Raw genomic sequence first — 19,330 nt, 5'->3', positions numbered from 1 at the left:
TTGAATTTGTTTTCCGAAATCTAGTTTGAGCTCAAAGAAATGAAACGTCGCCAAGAAGCAGCGGAAGAAGCCGAACGTCAACGTTTACAGGCCGAAGCTGAAGCCAAGGCTGCGGCAGAGGCGGAAGCGGAAGCAGCACGGCAGGCTGAAGCGGCCGCACGAGACACAGCCGATGCGCCAGGATCGCCACATTCCCCAAAAGAGCAGGAATCAGGTAAATGTCAAGTTATTCTTTCAGAAGTCACATTAAGCTAATCCTATCCCGCCATAATATAATCATAACATTACTGATAATCACACTGACGCTATAAAGCTTTTGTCAAGTTGAAATGTAAAGAAATAACTCAACCTAGAGACATTGAGAACCTTATGTTATATTTATTTCATTTTGTATATCAAATACAAACCTGCTGTTCACTCCGCCGATATCTTGAATATTGCTATATCATTATACCATTGTATTGATTATAACAGCATCAATTTATTCACACTAACACCACCTTTCTTACACACGCTGCCCAAATCACCATCAAATTGTAATCAAAATTGTAACTGACCAAATTCTACCGCGTTAACCTTATCAAAAATTAACTGCTACTACTACTACTACTACTACTTAACCAGTCACTATGCGAGCCACTTCACCTGTAGAAAAAGAAAGACCTATTTCCCAGCCAGGTACTTATTGACCTTTCTAGCAATAACAATATTGGGCCATATAGTAAATTAAAACACAACAAATCTAAATGTTGATTTGTTTTTCGTTATTCAACTTTTGGCTTTCAAATATTCATTTTTCCTTATTCGAGATATTTGTTTCGCTTTATATTTCATATTCGTTACTTTTAATTCCTACTTTCTGTAGGATATGGTGTTTGTCTACTATTCGCTCTGTTCGCTATCATAATCACGCATAGCCGGTTTGTTGTTGTTAAATTCGCATGACTTTTTCGGCACATTGGCTATAGCAATTGCACCGTAGCATTTCCACATAAAATTTTAGGATTACATATCAGGAATTAGGAATTCGCGTTCACAAAGTAAAACACATTATTGTATATACACATTTTCACAACACACATTATTTTTAATACTACACAATTTGAATTTCGAAGGAAATTGTTTTTCCATGCAACTTATTTGAGTCAAACTTTTTTCTAAAAGCAAACTTTTGCTGTGAGGACGGTTCAAAAAAAACTTGTTTATTTTCAATTTATCTTACTTTCTGCATTACTTGGATGTTGGATCACCCTAGCTCGATTATATCTGCATTTCTACGGCCAAATGATAAGGAAATGTGAATTTTCCCTAGATAATGTCTTCAATTTTTCAAATATGGAAAATGTCTCATCCTTAAAATTTATATAAGATCAATGAGGAACGGACAAGTTCGAAACGCTTATGCATTCATTATTAAAATTTACCAACTTCCTCGATTTTTTTTATTGTTATATATGAGTCCTCACATTTGGTTAAAGTTTTTAGTTAAATGGATCGTCCTTTGTGTAAAACATTTTGTATTATTGTTCATTTATCATAGACAATATAACACGCGCTAAAACAGATTATTTTGTACATTGTATATACGTTTTTTGCATAGCTTGTGGTTCTTGGTGATAATTGTCATTTCATAGCACGCATGTAAAATATAGACGCTAAAAGGGTGATTGGTTTCCAGGTAAGCTAGTACTAAGTAAGTATTTCTCAGTTACGCTTATCAACTGCTTGTATGCCTGAAGTTATAGTTTTTTTTTGTATTTTTTCATTAATAAGGCATGTTTTGTTTTATTTCATACTATTAACGTGGTTCTGTGGAACGATAATGTATAGTGCATGCAAAACCTAGGCCTGGCAGTAAAGAAGTGACCATGCCTATGCAAGGTCCAAGAACGTCAAGTTCAAGAACGGGTACGGTGCCCAAATATGCCTCTAGTAAGTATCGGTTCAGGGTTGCTATTTTTAATCATTCACTTTTGGACCAATCGGCGCTAAATACACTACTATGGAAGCGGTGCTGGAAGTCAATTGGCGAAGTCATAAAAAAATATTGAAATTTGATTCTCATTGTCTTGTGTTTGTGTCATGTTTTGTTTTATTTTTATTTTGTGCCTGTTCTTGAACATCTCATCATTCAATGCTCAATGCTAATACAAACACCCACAAACGTGGCAAGTAGCTGGCACTGATGCACCCAGCACCAGTACTCCTAGGAGACACTCAGGAACACCTAAAGAGCGATCTGCGAGTACTGCCAGCGCTTCAGCATCCAAAATCAGCAGAAGATCTCGCTCCAAGAGTCCATTCCGGAGTTTCCGCTGGAAACGCGGAAGCTCCAAAGCTGATGTATCCGACGAAGAAGGAGGTATTATTTATTGTATTTTTGCACCGACGCGCTCATTAGTATAAAATTGTTCATGTCCATTTTGTAAGAGTCAATATGTTCTGCATGACTTGTATGTACGTTTAGAACCAGTAGATTTTTACGATGTTTTGCTTTTCAATTTTCATTCATCGATTCTGTGTAAACGCATTTTTTTTTCAGCAGCAAAAGTAGATAAACACCGGAATCAAGTTATGTTTAAAGCAATACCATTAATTGCTAATGGTTTTCATCGAACTGAAAAAATGTATAAAATTTATATTTGTTCAAAAAAGTTTTAAATTGGCCAATAAAAAAAAAACTTTAATATGAAATCACACGTTACACTGAATGTACTGATGTTTCTTTTAATCACTTCCGACTAGATCGCCCGAGCCCGGGAGGTACTGATGAGGGTGTTCAAGAGGGTATTCTAACCAGGAAACACGAATGGGAATCAACGACTAAGAAGTCAACCAACAGGTCCTGGGATAAGGTAATTTGCCATATGCCATATAATAAGACGAATTAATCGTATAGGTGTCGCATCTATAAAAAAAACAGCAACCCACTTGTTACACGTTTGGTAAATTCGAAATAATATTTCAGGTGTACAGTGTCGCACGTAATGGTCGTCTAGCCTTTTTCAAGGATCAGAAATCATCCAAGTCGGTTCCAGAGCAGACGTTCCGTGGTGAGCCGCCACTGGAGCTGAAGGGAGCCCAGATCGAAATCGCCACTGATTACACCAAGAAGAAGCATGTGTTCAGAATAAAGTATGTATATAACTGCTTTAATAATTAGTGCTCAGGGCAATATTTTTTTTTCTTTATTTTACTTCCAGGTTGTCAAACGGAGGAGAATTCCTGCTTCAATGTCATGACGACGCCGAAATGAATCAATGGGTAACTGCTTTGAAAGCCCAGTGCGAGCTTGACGCTAGCGGTGAAGGCCGTTCGTTAACGCTACCCGCGTCATCCCAAAAAGATGAACAAAAGAGACGGTCATTCTTTACCCTGAAGAAAAAGTAAATTGAATTTTACTCCTTCTTCCCTCAAAAAATCCATATAATCACACAAAACACACGCCTCATAAACCCACATGCAAATATCTTTTCTTCGCGTATACGGCAAGATTTTTTTTTTACGATTCACAAACACAACTATTTACTGTGTCAAGCATTTTAACCCTCCGAATAGTTAGATTAAAACGTCACAATGGAACGGGTGCGAACCGATCGCAAATTTCCAAAAAAATCGGTAACTTTTCAGTTTACGTTCGGTATCTTATATTCTGTTAATCAATATGCGTTGATCGCTTGGGCTGTAAACCAAAAAAGATTTGTTTTATGTTTGCGATTCGTTCTTTCGGGGATTATCGGTATATTGATGTTCGGGTAATTGCGTTTCTTGGTTTTGGACTCCATCATATTCTATCATATCATCCCGTTTCATCATCAAATCGAACAAAAAAAGCATCAGTATTTTTCTTCGAACCATTTAATTTTTCGGACTGGTGACCGGTATGAATCAATTTTTCATTTGCTTTATTTTTGTTGTTGGCTTGTTGTTAGGACAAACTTTTCTATATGTTGATCGTTCTTTAGTTTTTTTTTACTGATAACCGGTAACAAAAAATATTGAAACAATATTCTTCTGCAATAAGCCCCTAATGTAAACTTTATCGCTACTCACTATTTACATCACATGCAGCACTGTAGAACCAAGTTTGAGTTTACGTATTATTTTATTAATTTGAAATTCAAAATACTTGAGTATTTTAGGCTTAATTTTGTTGAGTGGTGCATGATATTTTGGTTAATTGAAATGCTTCATATTGAGATTGGATATTTCTTGTATAGTAAAAACTCGTTCGGATAGCACAAATGTGAACAAATGCGATAGTAATTTTTGCGACCTAATTTTTCCAGAACACGAATTTCGAAAAATAATCTTTTAAATTTGCAACCATCAACTCTTGTGGCTGCTCTGATTAAATCAAAATTGATTCTAATATCAAGTCGGGTTTTTTTACCTTGAAAATTTGATTTCACTTGAGTTATTGAATAGAATGATGTACTTAACTATATTGACTATTAAAGTTAACGGACAGAAATCGTGTAGAATCGTTTTCGTTTTTTCCGTTTTTTTTAATCGTTTTTTAATTGGTATGTAATTCATTTAATTGTATAATGTAACTCTAATATGCAGTGGTGGGCACCATTCCGCTAATTCGCTAATTAGCGACGCTAAAAATCAGTTAGCGATTTAGCGATTTCGCTAATTTTTGAGCTGGTTAGCGAAACTGTTAGCGTCGCTAAAATTTTGGCCTTCGAAACGCTAATCGCTAATTCGCTAAATTTTGTAGAGAAGCGACAATAGAAATATTTAGGAAAACTGTGAATTGCTGATGGCGTACGTAAATTGCTTCGAAAGATGAACATACTTTACTGCGAAAGTTACTTTTGTCAGTTTTTTACCCTAGAATGGAGTTTCAGTTATCGTACAAGCCACAGGAGCATTTTGAAGAACAAGCACAAGGTCTAGATTGAATTTTCGGCACACCAAGAACTTTGGTAAATTACAATGCGCTTGAAATTATGACAACTTTGGTTCTACTTTTTCGATTCAGATAATAATTGAATTTTTATGAAAACTTTTCTTAAGAGTATCTATTTTCAATGCAAGCTAAAGAACTTTTGTTATTCTTGTTTATACAAAATCAAATAAGAATACCGTTTCGTAAACCTCTTACTGTAAATAGCTTTAAAAAGTAATTGTTTTCGTTTGTTTAACCAAAACAGATCAAAGTGGTCCAAATCTTACAAAACACGAGCAATAAATATAGCGATATGACTATTTACATATTAAAAAAGTTAGCGATTAGCGAAAGTTCCGCTAATGTGGGTTTAGCGTTTAGCGATTATCGAGCTAAATTTTCCGGTTAGCGACTTAGCGATTAGCGTCGCTAAATTTTCGGTTAGCGGTGCCCACCACTGCTAATATGTTACGTTATGTAGGTGTTATTTTTTGTTAACAAAATTAGTTCTTTAGTTCAGCCTTAATCCATTTGAATGTTTTGAATAATATTTTTATTCTGTATCATCCTACCACAACATTTAAAAATATCCGCGTAGGAATATTGTATTGGTAACATTCGTGCTTGTCGTGCGAGGTTAAAAAAAATAGCATAGAGAATCAAAATTATATGATCTTTAATTATATGTACTTTTTTCTCTTCTTCATTTTCTTTCATTTTATTACAGTTAAAAACTTTACAAAAACATACATGATCCGATATCGACACATCTATGCAAACAGATTGAGAAGTGATCATCAAAAAAACCTGTACTAAACCCAATTGGACGACCTTCTGTTTTAATTAGTTGATAGAAACAAACGACAAGGTTATGTACGTACTCTCCACCACAGCTACAAAAAGGCAACCTAAGCGCAACGTTTGGAGACGTCAACAAGCTGTGAGCTATAATAATAATTGATATTTTGACAAACGTAAATATTTCAACCTACACCAATCAGAAATGACAAATGTCGACAATTTCGACCCAGTCCAGTGATTAACTGCAGCAGCACATAGCGAAAACACTTCATTGCAATTAATTTTATCAATGTTGAGTGATTCTGAGATCCTCTCATGTTCACACAAACCCATCAATCATTGTCACATCGTAACGCGAGTAATTATAGGCTATCTTTCGAGTACCTATCGAATATAAGAACTTTGCAAAATGAACAGCGTCTTCGCAATACAAGTTAGAACCTTTAAAATAAAACACAACAAAATGTTTAGATAAGTGAAACTAAAGTCGTTGTCGAATTAAGAACACTTTACACAAAGTAACGCTCCGCTAAAGCTGATTTGGAACCAAAATGAAAATTCCTACATGTGTAAGAACCTGACGAGAAGATTAATTTTAACGGCAAAATTTGTATAGCACATAGTCTCTATAAAATAAAATCTATTTATTTTATATTATTGATTTTTGGGCAAACTCTTTTTTTTATTATTGAACCGACGTCTTCGATTTCGTTTCGCGAGAAAGAAATTTGAAGCACTTTTTGCAGCAATTATGCAGATACGAGTACAAGAGCAAATGTGCTTCGTAAGTATGGAAAGAGAAAAGAATTATTGAAAAATCCAATTTTTTCCTACTAGAGTTCACGAATTTGTGCAATTAGATGGAAATTTAACCTTTGATTGAATGAAACGTTTGTTTAAGATAAGATGTGTTCAGCCGCTTTGTATGTCACCAAGCTTGCCGATACAAATTAGTGTGCGTTAAAAGTTGCTTTATCCAAATTAGTTTTACATATGGCACGCTTTTCCGAAGTACTATGCAATTTGTATGCACAATAAAACAATTAGAACAGAATGCATCACTGTGAGGGAGTTTGATTGGGTTTTCTGGATAGTAAAGAAAGCGTCAGTTTTTTCTTATTACTCAGATAAGAGATAATAACCCTTTGAGTTTACATAACGGTTACTTGTCAAACTTTTAAATTTCATTTCATTTAGGTTCTAAGCTTCCATCATCAATGAGAAATCTTAGTCTATAGCTAATTGTCTTATAGATATACAAACAGATAATAATTCGGCCGATGCAATTTATAACATTGAAGAAGCTGTGAATGAAAATGATGAAATAAATAAACTAAAAAAGTATGTTGAAGTTTCAGCATCGGCCCATTATTTGTTAATAGACTAAGAACAATGCTGAATAAAAATTGTAATTGCAATATCATAGAAGCTGAAAATAATTCCAGTGCTTCGTCAAACAAAATAGAATTATTCTACGGATAAAATCAACGTACGTAATAATAATTTTGTTTATTTATAGCTTGTACTGCACATTATTTATTTCAATACTTTTTAATTTAGCAAGTACGATCTACAAATGGAGCAGCGATGATGCAACAAAGCAAACAAAATTTACTATATTATAATTCAATGATATATAAGGAAAAATTTGTTTTATACATCAAAAATATATAATCAATCAAGTATATTTTTTAAACTGCCAGCTTATGAGTAGACACAAAAAAATAAAAGTATATTACATTAAATTTCTAGGTTGTTTTACTTCCGCGCAAAAGAAAACGGAAAATGCATACCGCTAACATTAGAATAATAAAGTTTGTGAGTATATTTGTAGCTTCTTGTAGAAATACAAAACGAATACAAACGTAAAACATCGTAACAAATTGGAAAATGCATCTGGCCTCGACAATGGGACGAGCTAATAGTTTGTCCAAATCCAGACAAAAATGATCAGTAACAACCTGCATCTGGCGGCAGCACTTGGAAGAATTTACCATCTAAATCAGCATCATTACTTCACTACATAAGATCATTTTCAAAAGCTTCAAGTGCGTCCAATTTTCACTAGCTGCAGTTTCCTTGGTAAAAAAATTAAATATTCTAAGATTAAAGATATATTTACATCCACAATTAACTTTTTTTGTAGTCGTACCGTTAGATACAAGTAAAACATGTAAAAAAGCTATATAATCGAGTATCAAGCTACTTTACTTGATATTAAAAGGCAAAAATAAATATTTAATTGTTATTAAAAAGTAATAAATCAAGGAACGCTACTTTGAAATTTCAAAATAAAACAATATGAATAAACTGCAAAGATTCGTTTTTTATTTGTTGTGATACAACACGTGCCTTATTCTCAAATCACAACACGTCATCTCAAATCACGGGACTCGACACCGTTCGGATGATAACAACAGGAACCATTTTTCAGCCAAAAATCATCCAACTTGATGGATTGTATCGGTGTAGCCGTCACCAAGTACAATGCTAAGTTGCGCAATGTTGGAAAGAATTTCAACATCTTATTCTACGGAAACATTCAGATTTTGCCTAAGACATTAATCAAAACCCACACTAAAGGTCTTAGACAACTGAAGAAAGAAGATGAATGCTTTACTGTCACTACCGTGAGGATTTGGTATAAACAACATGCTATCCACCTTACCCCAATTTCCCAGACGTCTCATCATCCACATCATCCCTTCGGTCTGGTCGAGTTCTCGTGCACGATGCGCCTTTCTGTTTCTGCCGCTGGTAGGGTTTCCGAGGAAGAGGGAGGGGGATTCGCTATTCTCCGTCGCCCGTCTGTACTTTACCGCAGAAAACTCTGAAGGAGTCCTCCGCAATAAGCGTTGTTGTCTCGATTCCGTAGTAGACTACCGATCTTATCAGGGTTTTCCACTGCGTATCGTCGCACAGGATTCGATCGAATGTGAAAAGTAGGCACATTTCTGTAGGATCTGTCGAGTTGAACAGATCTGGTTCGTAATGCCGCGGGCTCCCATAAAACCCGCTTGATACTTGCCCACGAACCTTGTAGTTGAAGGTGATGACGGAACAGAATCTGCGATAGTATTTTATGAGCGGCATTGATAAGTGAGAGACTGCTGTATTTGCAGGACTCCAGCTTGTAGTTCTTTTTGTATTTGGGATAGACGACTCCCTCCATCCACTCGTATGGCCTTTCCTCCTCTCAAATCCTGGAAATTAATCAGTGCCACGCACTAGCCAGCATCTCTCTACTATGCTTAAAGAGCTCGCTTGGTAGTCCGTTTTGCCGGCAACTTTGTTGTTCTTCAGCTTCCCGAGCTCACAACGAACTGCATGAATTTCGGGAGCTGGTTCTCGGTCATCTGCTGCTCTTTGGTCAGTTTCCGTTTCGCTTATGGTTACTGTATCACCAATTAGGTGTCCATCCAGATCGTCCTTCTCCCTGTCGAACACCTCGCTGGCATCCATGAGAAGGTTCTCATCATTCCCATCGTTGCACATGTCGCCTTACGACACATAGCCTCTGCGAGACAGGTTAAATTTCTCATAGAATTTTTCCATATCGATGACACGGGACAGCTGCTCGAATTTCTTACGTTCACGATCCTCTTACTTCCGCTTCTTTCGTCTGAGAATCATGGTCATGTCGTTCTGTGTCCGTTTGTACTTGGCCTTATTCTCCCTCGTTAACTTCCTTGGGTATGTCGCCCAGGTTCGGTCTTTATTTACCGCTGCCTCACATTCTCTGTCATACCAATCGTTTCTGCCAATTCTACTCCTAGCGTCGCCGTTGCGGTCTCTCTGAGAGCTGTGCGAATCCTGCACCAAACGTCCTCGAGAGGCGGTGCGCCAAGTCCCTTTGCAGTGGGCAGTATCACTTCGTGCTGTTGTGCGTATTGCTCCGCAGAATGGGAGTCCCGGAACCGTTTGTTGTAGAGCTGCCAGGTGTGGCTGTTTCGTGTGTGATACACGGAGGAAAGTTTTAAACGGAACATACCGTGGTCCGATTCAATTTCCGCACCGCGACTGGTGTCTGTGTTGGTAATCGCCCCTATTACAGAAGTCGAGGCGAGCAACTCACCTCGCTCGTAGTCACTGACGAGGCAAGCAAAATGTTGTACATATTAGGGAACGCGAGTGAAACATGGCTGGTGACAGCTGAGTGAGAGACAAGCTGCTCGTCCGAAATTCAGCCGACTCGCCATTTGCAATAACAGAATTTGTCAGACGAGTAACTCGCCGCTCGCCTCGTCTTCTGTAATAGAAGCCATTGAAGCCAATGAAGAATCGATCGTCGGTGAGAACAAAATCAATTTTGTTTGCTGTACGTTGGTTAAATGATCACTAAGTGATTTTGTGGATGCCGTTGCGGTGAAAGAAAGTACTCCGGACTACCAGGGAAGCTGCAAAGCTAACGCATCGCTGAACGTTGTCGTTCGATTCGGTGTGCTGACTGTACATTTTTCTATTCTAAGCGTTCATGTCCCTGATGACGATCTGGATATCACGACGCGAGCAGCTATCGAAGAATTCCTCCAGCTGCGCGTAAAACGCTTTCTTTCTACATCGGGTTAAGAATGATGTAGTTATAGAACCGGCCTTTTATTCTCAACATCCACAACCTGTCGCTGATCACCCGCCACTTGATCAAACGATCTGCATCCTGCCCAGTACTACAAAGCCGGTACCCAGTTCATTGGTGATGTCGCCACTCTGGTAGTACTGTGCCCTGCGGCCACGAATCCTCCGTACCTTCTCTTCTTTTTGGCAAAGTTCCTGGAGATTGCGATGTCGAAGCGGTGGGGTTCTAGCTGATTTAGCCAGTCAGCTCTACCTTTATACTGTACATCTCTATCTTTATACTGTACATCCGTAGTTAACCTGCGGAGAAATCCGTAGATCTAGCAGGCCGTAGATATAGTAAGTTACTATTTTCTGCGTCTGAAGAGACACTCAATCATTTACAAAAAAAAAAAAAAAAACACGAAGCTTAAATGAGCCGTGCTAAGAACGGAAAATTACCTTCCCAACTAAAACTGCTAATTTGCTAAATACTATGTCGGAGACGTCGGAAACGGCGGGTTCTAATCTCGTCTGTATGAGGGAAGGTTTTTCTAAGTCTAAGTCACATCGCAGACCACATCTTCTGTTCTCATTCATTTTTCACATTCCCGTAAAATCGCATAAATTGCCCGTTCTTCTAAACCTAAAATGTAGCCATAGAAAAAAAAGGAATTAGTTCGTAAAGTACTAATTTTCCCACACACAAACTTAAGACGAGCAAAAACAAGACACACAACTCCCTGCATGTGACTGGCAACAAGGTCGAAACGCCCGCAACGCGTCCGAGAAACCATCAAATATCGGTTAGGCACGTTTTACAAGACATTTCTGTAGTTGTTATTTTCAAGCTCGTATTCGATAGTTTATGCACATTATACACACACACACACACACACACACACACACATACACACGCACACACACAAACACACACAGACACACACACAAACACACACACACATTCACCATCAATGTTGTCGTCCGCGGGCGCCACATTACTGGAAGTTCGCAAGGTATATGAGAAGATTAAACTTTACTTTAGCTTAACTATTAAACAAATGAAAAGTCAATCAAGAAAATCGATGAAAGTAGATACAGTCAGGTTTTTTTTTTACGCGGGGGATACGTACCTCGTAAAAAAAACCGCGTAAAAATAACCGCGTTAATTCGAAAATCCGCGTAAAAAAAAACCGCGCTAATTCAAAAATCAGCGTAAAAAAACCGCGTAATTCGAAAATCCGCGTAAAAAAAACCGTAAATCCGCGTAAAGTAGTCCAGCAAGAAAGGCTTTAGAAAAAACTCTAGACGCTCTAGAACCAGTATTTAAAATTGTCCTCATTGACTGTTATTCCGGATCTTTCGGTGGGCGGAGAGTATTTTTTGGACTTAGTCTTTTACTAGATAAACATTTAAACGTTTCTGGTTCCAACCCACGTTAATTCGGAAATTCGTGGAAATTTTTTCGAATTACCGCGGTATCGCGTAAAAAAACCGCGTTAATTCAAAAATCCGCGTAAAAAAAACCGCGTTAATTCAAAAATCCGCGTAAAAAAACGCGTTAAATCAAAAATCCGCGTAAAAAAAACCTCTTAAAAAAACCGCGTATAAAAAAACCGCGTAAAAAAACCTGACTGTAGATCCTTTTGACATGTTACTCTACATTTGACACTTGTGTCACAGAGAACAGACTAATAGCGAATTTCTTTATTCCGCTGTGTGCGGGCAAAACTGCCGAGGAATAATAAAACGTCAACGCCATTTAAGACGCAAGTAAGAAAGAGATGCCAGATAATTGTTTACGAACTTAGCACGTGCGGTGGTGGGTTGAAGCTGACAAATTTTACAGTGCGCTTCGAGCAGCACGCCAGGTCAAAACTGGGTCAATATCGAGCGAATAAAGAAAGGTTTTGACAGCAGTTAGTGCGCTTCAGAGTCAAAACGAGGCAGAGCTGCATGCCACCACGGGTCGACGTGTGGGGATCGTCGAGGGCGCACAATACAGGTGTGACCACTGACAGTACCGAACAGTCCCGGACCAGCAGCGGGAGGTCGCCTAGGGGTGGTGAGCGTCGGACCAGGGACAGTCGACTCCTCGCAAAAGCCACAATCACCCGGAAGCGCCTCTGACGGAGCGAATAGAGCCGCTTCCAACACCCAAAAGCACTTACCCGCCCATCGGGACTGATGCCAGTAAGGTCCCGATTATGGCAACTGGCAGCGTAGTGAACGGATATGAGCTGGATTTCGGAATGGTACCGCATCCTCGGGCTGGCACCTGCATCGAGCTCCCTTAGTAAAGTCGTGTGACAACGGCTTGAAATGGCGAGGTGGTACCCGGTGCAGGGGTCTCCGTCCCATAAAACCTGGCAGGCCTTCCAGTACGTTCCGAGTCTATTGCCTGGTGGGAATCAGGCAGGAGTAGGATCAGATGGTTGTTCCTGACTTGCGCCGGTCGGTGGAGTCATAGTTGCCCATAAGACGGGTTACCAAATTACCAAAAAATCCTTTCGCACGAGATGGCATCCAGCGGTCTCCGCAGAAGAAGGCGGAGACGGATGCGGCGAAGTCTGGAGGTGGAAAAACGGCGAATCCGTCGGTGTCCACACCAGACATCTCGGTGGACGGTCCCTTGCTAGTCAAGGCCGTCGAAAGGTGTTTGGACACGCGGCCAAGAGTGGCGGCGCTGTCCGAACAACTCGATGCCATAATCGAGTTCTCGGCGAACAGGCGAAACATCGCTGGCGACCTGAAGCAGAGCCTCCTCCTGCTTCGGAGCACCATTGATGAAGCCAGAAAGGAGCACGAAGAACTCGTAGCTCGGGTGAAGGCGGCCGAGAAAGCGGCCAGGAACGGGAGGGCGACTGCATCTAAAGAGGTGCAGACAGACGCCCCCTCGTTCGCGTCGGTCTGCTCCACGGGGCAGGTCGCTAAGCGAACGAGGCAGTCCCCGGGGACACCCCGGGAACACCAAGAAACGATTGGTCGTGCTACTCCCACGGGAACACACGCCAACCGGTTCAAGGTCCACCGCGGAAAAGGCACAGGTGGAGGCTACGGGCAACCCTTGGACTACCGTAGAGGGTAGGAAGCGTCGGGAAGGTGCGACGCGACATGATGGCGGAGCGGCCAGAGGACCAAAAAAGGTCAAAAAGGCGCGGAGTAGGGGTGATGCCCTCATACTCAAGACGGATGGGTCGAAGTACTCAGAAGTCTTGAAGAAGATGAGGGGGGAAACCCAGCTCAAGGATCTGGGGGCGGATGTGCGGAGTATCCGCCGATCTCGCACTGGCGAGATGATACTTGAGCTCCGGAAGGACGCCAAGAACAAGGGGGCTACCTACAAAACGGTAGCTGAAAAGGTCCTAGGGAAGGAGGTGCAAGTGCGGGCACTCACCTCAGAAGTGACTCTCCAGCTTAAAAACCTGGACGAAATCACTGAGGGGTGCGACATTGCACAAGCCCTTAAAGCGAAGTGCGGGGTGGAGGTGGCTAAGGAGTCAATCCGCCTCCGCAAAGGTCCGGCGGGGACCCAGATAGCTACCTTCCGACTACCGTCGGCGGACGCTAACCTGGCCCTGAAAGAGGGCAAGTTGAAGGTCGGCTGGTCTGTATGTCTTCTGGGCATACTACAGCAACCAGACATTTGCTTCCGGTGCTTCGAGGGCGGACATAAGCCCTGGACCTGCAAGGGGCCCGATAGGAGCCAGCTGTGCAGGCGATGTGGAGGTGCAGGCCATAAAGCAAAGGACTGTGGGGAGTCTCCCAAGTGCATGGTATGTTCCGGGAAACGGGACGCCAAACACTTTATGGGAGGCCCCAGGTGCCCAGCCGGTAAGCCGGCTGCGAAACCACGGGCGTAAGGGTGACGCAACTGAACCTGAACCATTGCTTCGCGGCTCAGCAGCTGCTACACCAAGCAGCCACTGAGTCGTTGTCAGACATCGCCGTCATATCGGATCCCTACCGCATCCCTCCCGGAAACGGTAACTGGGTTGCGGATAAGTCCAGATTGGCGGCCATATGTACGACGAGCAAGTTCCCAGTTCAGGAGGTTGTCTCAACCTCAGAATAAGGGTACGTAGTTGCTAAGGTGAACGGAGTGTTCTACAGCAGTTGCTATGCTCCGCCACGTTGGTCTACCGAAAGGTTCACTCAGATGGTCGACCTCCTATCCATGGAGCTAACGGGCCTAACGCCGTTGGTGGTGGCGGGCGACTTCAACGCTTGGGCTGTTGAGTGGGGAAGTTGCTTCACGAACCAGAGGGGCCAGATCCTGTTGGAGGCTTTTGCAAAGCTCAACCTAGATCTGGCCAACGTTGGGAACAAAAGTACATTTAGCAGAAATGGTGCGGAGTCGATCATCGACGTGACGTTCTCCAGCCCAGGATTGATCAAGAACTGGAGGGTAGACGATGGCTACACTAATAGCGACCACCAGGCGGTCTGTTTTAGTGTAGACAACAACGAGAGGCGGCAAGCGACGGGTAGAGCCAACACTCCGACCGTTCGCGGGTGGAAGACATCGCACTTTGATGCCGAGGTATTCGAAGAGGCAATGAGAAGGGAGCGCGAGGGGGGCAGTTGGCTCCACCCGACTGCTGACCAACTAGTTGCTATGCTATCGCGGGCGTGCGACGCCACCATGCCTAGGACTCGCCAACCTAGGAATGGAAAGCCACCGGTTTACTGGTGGACGGACGCGATAGCCGACCTCCGCAGTGCGTGCCTCCGTGCAAGACGGAGGATGCAGCGTGCGCGAAACGAAGAAGAGAGGACAGAGCGCCGCGCAGCATTCAGTTCGGCAAGATCGATGCTAAAGAGTGCGATAAAGGCCAGCAAGAGGGCCTGCTTCGATAGGCTATGTGCGAGTGCCAATACAAATCCGTGGGGTGACGCCTACAGGATCGTAATGGCCAAGACTAAAGGCGCGCTGGCGCCTGCAGAGCGATCACCAGTGATGCTGGAGCGTATCATCGAGGGACTCTTTCCACGCCACGAGCCAAGTCCTTGGCCTCCGGCGGTCGAGTCTAACGTCCGACGTTCCAGTATCTCAGACATAGACCAGAGATGGTCGGCCAACCTGCCGAGCATCCAATCCGTGAGCGACGACAGCCGTGTCGAGGCAGGGGAGGAGGCAAGGGTTACGAATGAGGAACTCATCGTGATCGCCAAATCCCTAAAGGTGAGCAAGGCACCGGGACCGGATGGTATCCCTAACCTGGCGATCAGGCTGGCGATAAAAACGGCCCCTGAGCTGTTCAGGGCAGTCATGCAGAGGTGCCTGGATGACTATCTTTTTCCGGACAGGTGGAAGCGGCAGAGACTGGTCTTATTGCCAAAGGCTGGGAAACCGCCAGGGGACCCATCGGCATATAGGCCTATCTGCCTGCTGGACACCGCGGGCAAGATGCTTGAGAGGATCATCCTCAACAGACTGGTGAGGTACACGGAGGTTGTACACGGTCTGGCAAGTAACCAGTTCGGCTTCCGGAAGGGCAGGTCCACGCTGGACGCAATCTCTTCCGTCATCAAGACGGCGGAGGTAGCAATTCAGCGCAAGAGAAGGGGAATACGCTACTGCGCAATCGTCACGCTCGACGTGAAGAATGCGTTCAATAGTGCCAGTTGGGACTCCATAGCGCTTGCGCTCAGGAGCATCCATGTACCGGTGTCGCTGTACAAGATTCTGGAAAATTATTTCCAGAATCGAATACTTGTTTACGACACGGAGGAGGGTCAGAAGTGCGTCCCAATTACCGCAGGAGTTCCGCAAGGTTCTATCCTGGGCCCGGTGTTGTGGAATGTCATGTATGACGGAGTGTTGAAACTCAAGTTCCCTGTAGGGGTTGTGATCGTCGGCTTTGCAGACGACATAACGCTGGAGGTTTACGGCGAGTCTATCGAGGAGGTCGAGTTGACGGCCGCGCACTGTATACGCAAGGTCGAGGACTGGATGCGCTCCAGGAAACTGGAGCTGGCGCATCATAAGACGGAGGTCACGGTTGTGAACAACCGTAAATCGGAGCAACAGGCGGTGGTCAGAGTCGGAGACTGCACCATCACCTCGAAGCGATCCCTGAAGCTCTTGGGGGTTATGGTGGACGACAAGCTCACGTTCGGGAGTCACGTCGACTATGCCTGTAAGAGGGCCTCATCGGCTATTGCAGCACTATCTCGTATGATGTCCAATAGCTCAGCGGTTTATGGCAGCAAGCGAAGACTTCGTGCCAGCGTGGTTTCGTCCATACTTAGGTATGGTGGGCCAGTGTGGTCCAGAGCGCTAGGTACTAACAGTTACCGTGGTAAACTGGAAAGCACCTACAGGCTCATGTGCCTGAGAGTTGCGAGTGCGTATCGTACGGTGTCATACGATGCAATCTGTGTCTTGTCCGGCATGATGCCTATCAGCATCGCCATCAAGGAGGACAGAGAGTGTTTCGACCAACGTGACACAAGGGGCATACGAGGTACCAGAAGGTCATTCTCGATGCTCCGCTGGCAGCGGGAATGGTCCAACTCCACAAAGGGCAGATGGACGCACCGACTCATACCGGAGATATCCGGCTGGGTCGGGAGGCGACATGGTGAAGTGAACTTCCACCTGACACAAATCCTGTCAGGCCATGGTTGTTTCAGGCAATATCTGCACAGGTTCGGACACGCGGTGTCCCCCATGTGTCCCGAGTGCGTGGAGGAGGAGGAGACTGCTGAGCATGTCTTCTTCGTATGCCCCCGTTTCGTAAGAGCGAGGAGCAACATGATGGCTGTGAGCGGGCCTGGCACTACTCCGGACAATCTAGTCCGGAGGATGTGCGACGACCCGGACATCTGGAACGCGGTCTGTGCGGCCGCCTCTCAGATTGTTCTGGAGCTGCAACGTGTGTGGCGGGTCAACCACCAACACGCCAGTGGTAGCTAATTACCAGTCTCCAGGTAGTTAGCTAGGAGGATTAAGAGTAAAGAGGGTGCATCATGCACAAAAGCCACTCCCCGACGTAATACTTAACCGTCGTTCCGGGAAGACCAGGGCTAGAGACTGGAGGGGTTTTAGTGGGTCGGGACAGGGATCAGTAGGTGCCTGGGTGAGTGTAACTACCCCAGCATATCTCCCCTAGTCTCATCCCCACACCCTGAGTTCTCTTCTCAGGTGTCTGTTTGCAGATTTCCCCGCCACCTTTAAAAAAAAAAAAAAAAAAAAAGGTCAAAACGAGGTGAGCTGGTGGAATAAAGAAATTCGCTATAACAAGCAAACGATAAAAAGTGTGTAAAACAGATTGCGCACGCTAAAATATACTCTCCGAATTACACCCCCCGTCATGCTGAGTGGTAAACTAAGATGTGATGTCGCTACCGTCGCCTATATTTTAACGTCAGTACCAACGGGAGTGAAAAACACATCCCGATCAACCATTCGTTAAACTTCTCCAAAGTGCTTTACACAAAAATAAAGAATCATGTCGGTAAACCTTTACATCCAAAATAATTTAATTTTGATACATATATTAAGGTATATTTGGAGATCGATACTTATATTCTGAAAGATTTCTTTACTGGCCGTATGATAGAACTCTATAAAGAGACCAAACTTAATTTCGATAAACATCGATGCACACCAAAAATTTATAGAATTCTTTGTTATAATTTATCGAAATATATTGAAAGATCGATATCATTGTTATGACATATTTTGCCAAAAGTCGATAAATAATTGTATCGAGTCGTTTTTGTCCTTATCGATTTTTGAAGCAGTGTAACGAATGTTTTATAAACAACAAGTAGCATAACGCTGTTTACGCGGTACGGAAAATCTTCATTATTCTGCGATCAAATCACATCAGCTATCATATGGCGAACCAAAGTTTCGAGAATGAAGTTGTGGAAGAGGTATTGGAGGAATCAAACTGTAATCAGCCAGTAGTAGTGACACTTCCACTTGATGTGTACAACGAGCAAGCGGATGCAATCAAAGCGCTACAAGCTGACATAAGTTTCATGAAAGAACAGATCAACATTCTGATACAACGAGGAGAAAGGTCGGAATCGTTATCGGCTGAAACTCACGAATATTTTGAACCGATTAAAAAGCTTATGCCTCTGAAATCAATTAATGAATTGCTCGAATTCGAAGAATTACTGGGAAACAAAAATAACGAGAAAAAATTTGTAAGTTAAATAAATAATAACTCAAGATTCTGCAGTTATATATATTGTTTATTTGCAGGAAAAGTTCCTGGCTTCATTTGTGCTCTTTAAAAAACCTCTAGAAGAAATGACAATGACGTTTATTGAAAGGGTTTATCATCTAGAGCTGCAGACTCAGGTGAATTGCTCAGGTGCTGGGGCTAAACAGGTCCTTAAAAGTTTGTGCTCAACGCAAGTATTAATAAGTAGGCAGATAATATATTATATTCGTCGATTGATAGATACCATACTCATACTATTGTTTTTTACAGAATCTCCATCGATCATTCATTATATGACAGCACGGATGATCCACCAGCCCTGGCGTGCGCCGAAATTCGGTATCAAATGCAGCACGCATGTGATAGGATCAGGGGTAGTGAGCGCAAGCAGTGTACAACAAACCGAAAGCGAACAACTAGAAAAGCGCTCTCGTCTCTAAAAAAAGAGCCTCGCGATCCTAACAATGAAGGAGGAGTGTCTGATGTAAATACTTAATCATAATCTTTGAAACTAAAAAGAAGTAATCTTTTTATTATTTTTATATAATTGACAATAAATAACAGTATAACAATAAACTACAAACTATGTATATGTATGAATCATTGGTGCTACGAAATAATCACAGTTATTCAGATTATATGGAAGACAAACCATTTTTGTTATTGATGAATGCAGAGGATATGTTTTTGAGTTGTATCCAAAACAGCCTATTAGCATGTTTAGTTTCAAAGTCCATTTTGAACTACACAGTGATTCTTTCACTTCGAGCTGTTGTCCAGTGACATAAATACTCTCATCTTTTTTCTCGAAGAAAATCACCCGCAATAAACAATATCCGTCTGGAGCATTCCACATTATGCAATTGTCACTAATGCTATCTGCACGAATTGT

The 19,330-nt window shown here is 42.6% G+C and overlaps 2 protein-coding genes across 10 annotated transcripts in view; both read left to right on the top strand.

The window, feature by feature from the left end:
* Nucleotides 1-8,015, top strand: part of LOC129726063 (spectrin beta chain) — a 47,736-nt gene extending 39,721 nt beyond the window's left edge. For 3 of the 9 annotated variants that reach the window (XM_055682650.1, XM_055682653.1, XM_055682652.1), the window contains exons 6-12: nt 25-214; nt 1,831-1,932; nt 2,177-2,362; nt 2,746-2,855; nt 2,969-3,135; nt 3,204-3,386; nt 5,625-8,015. In XM_055682650.1, coding sequence (XP_055538625.1) covers nt 25-214; nt 1,831-1,932; nt 2,177-2,362; nt 2,746-2,855; nt 2,969-3,135; nt 3,204-3,386; nt 5,625-5,628 — 942 coding nt within the window. In that variant the 3' untranslated portion in view covers nt 5,629-8,015. Of the gene's footprint in view, nt 1-24; nt 215-624; nt 679-1,830; nt 1,933-2,176; nt 2,363-2,745; nt 2,856-2,968; nt 3,136-3,203; nt 3,882-5,624 lie in introns of all 9 variants that reach the window. The other 6 variants (XR_008728234.1, XM_055682654.1, XM_055682655.1 and 3 more) reach the window with 6 other exon arrangements.
* A 10,304-nt stretch (nt 8,016-18,319) lies between these two features.
* Nucleotides 18,320-18,985, top strand: LOC129726209 (uncharacterized). The gene is made up of 3 exons (XM_055682975.1): nt 18,320-18,418; nt 18,477-18,642; nt 18,709-18,985. The coding sequence occupies exons 1-3, from the start codon at nt 18,344-18,346 to the stop codon at nt 18,876-18,878; spliced, it is 411 nt and encodes a 136-aa protein (XP_055538950.1). The 5' UTR covers nt 18,320-18,343; the 3' UTR covers nt 18,879-18,985.
* Nucleotides 18,986-19,330: the final 345 nt, after the last annotated feature.

The sequence above is a fragment of the Wyeomyia smithii genome, chromosome 2 (genome assembly GCF_029784165.1).
Source record: "Wyeomyia smithii strain HCP4-BCI-WySm-NY-G18 chromosome 2, ASM2978416v1, whole genome shotgun sequence".
In the NCBI taxonomy this organism is placed as follows: Eukaryota; Metazoa; Arthropoda; class Insecta; order Diptera; family Culicidae; genus Wyeomyia; species Wyeomyia smithii.
The sequence above is the reverse complement of the archived record's forward strand: the minus strand, read 5'-3'. Positions and strand labels throughout refer to the sequence as shown.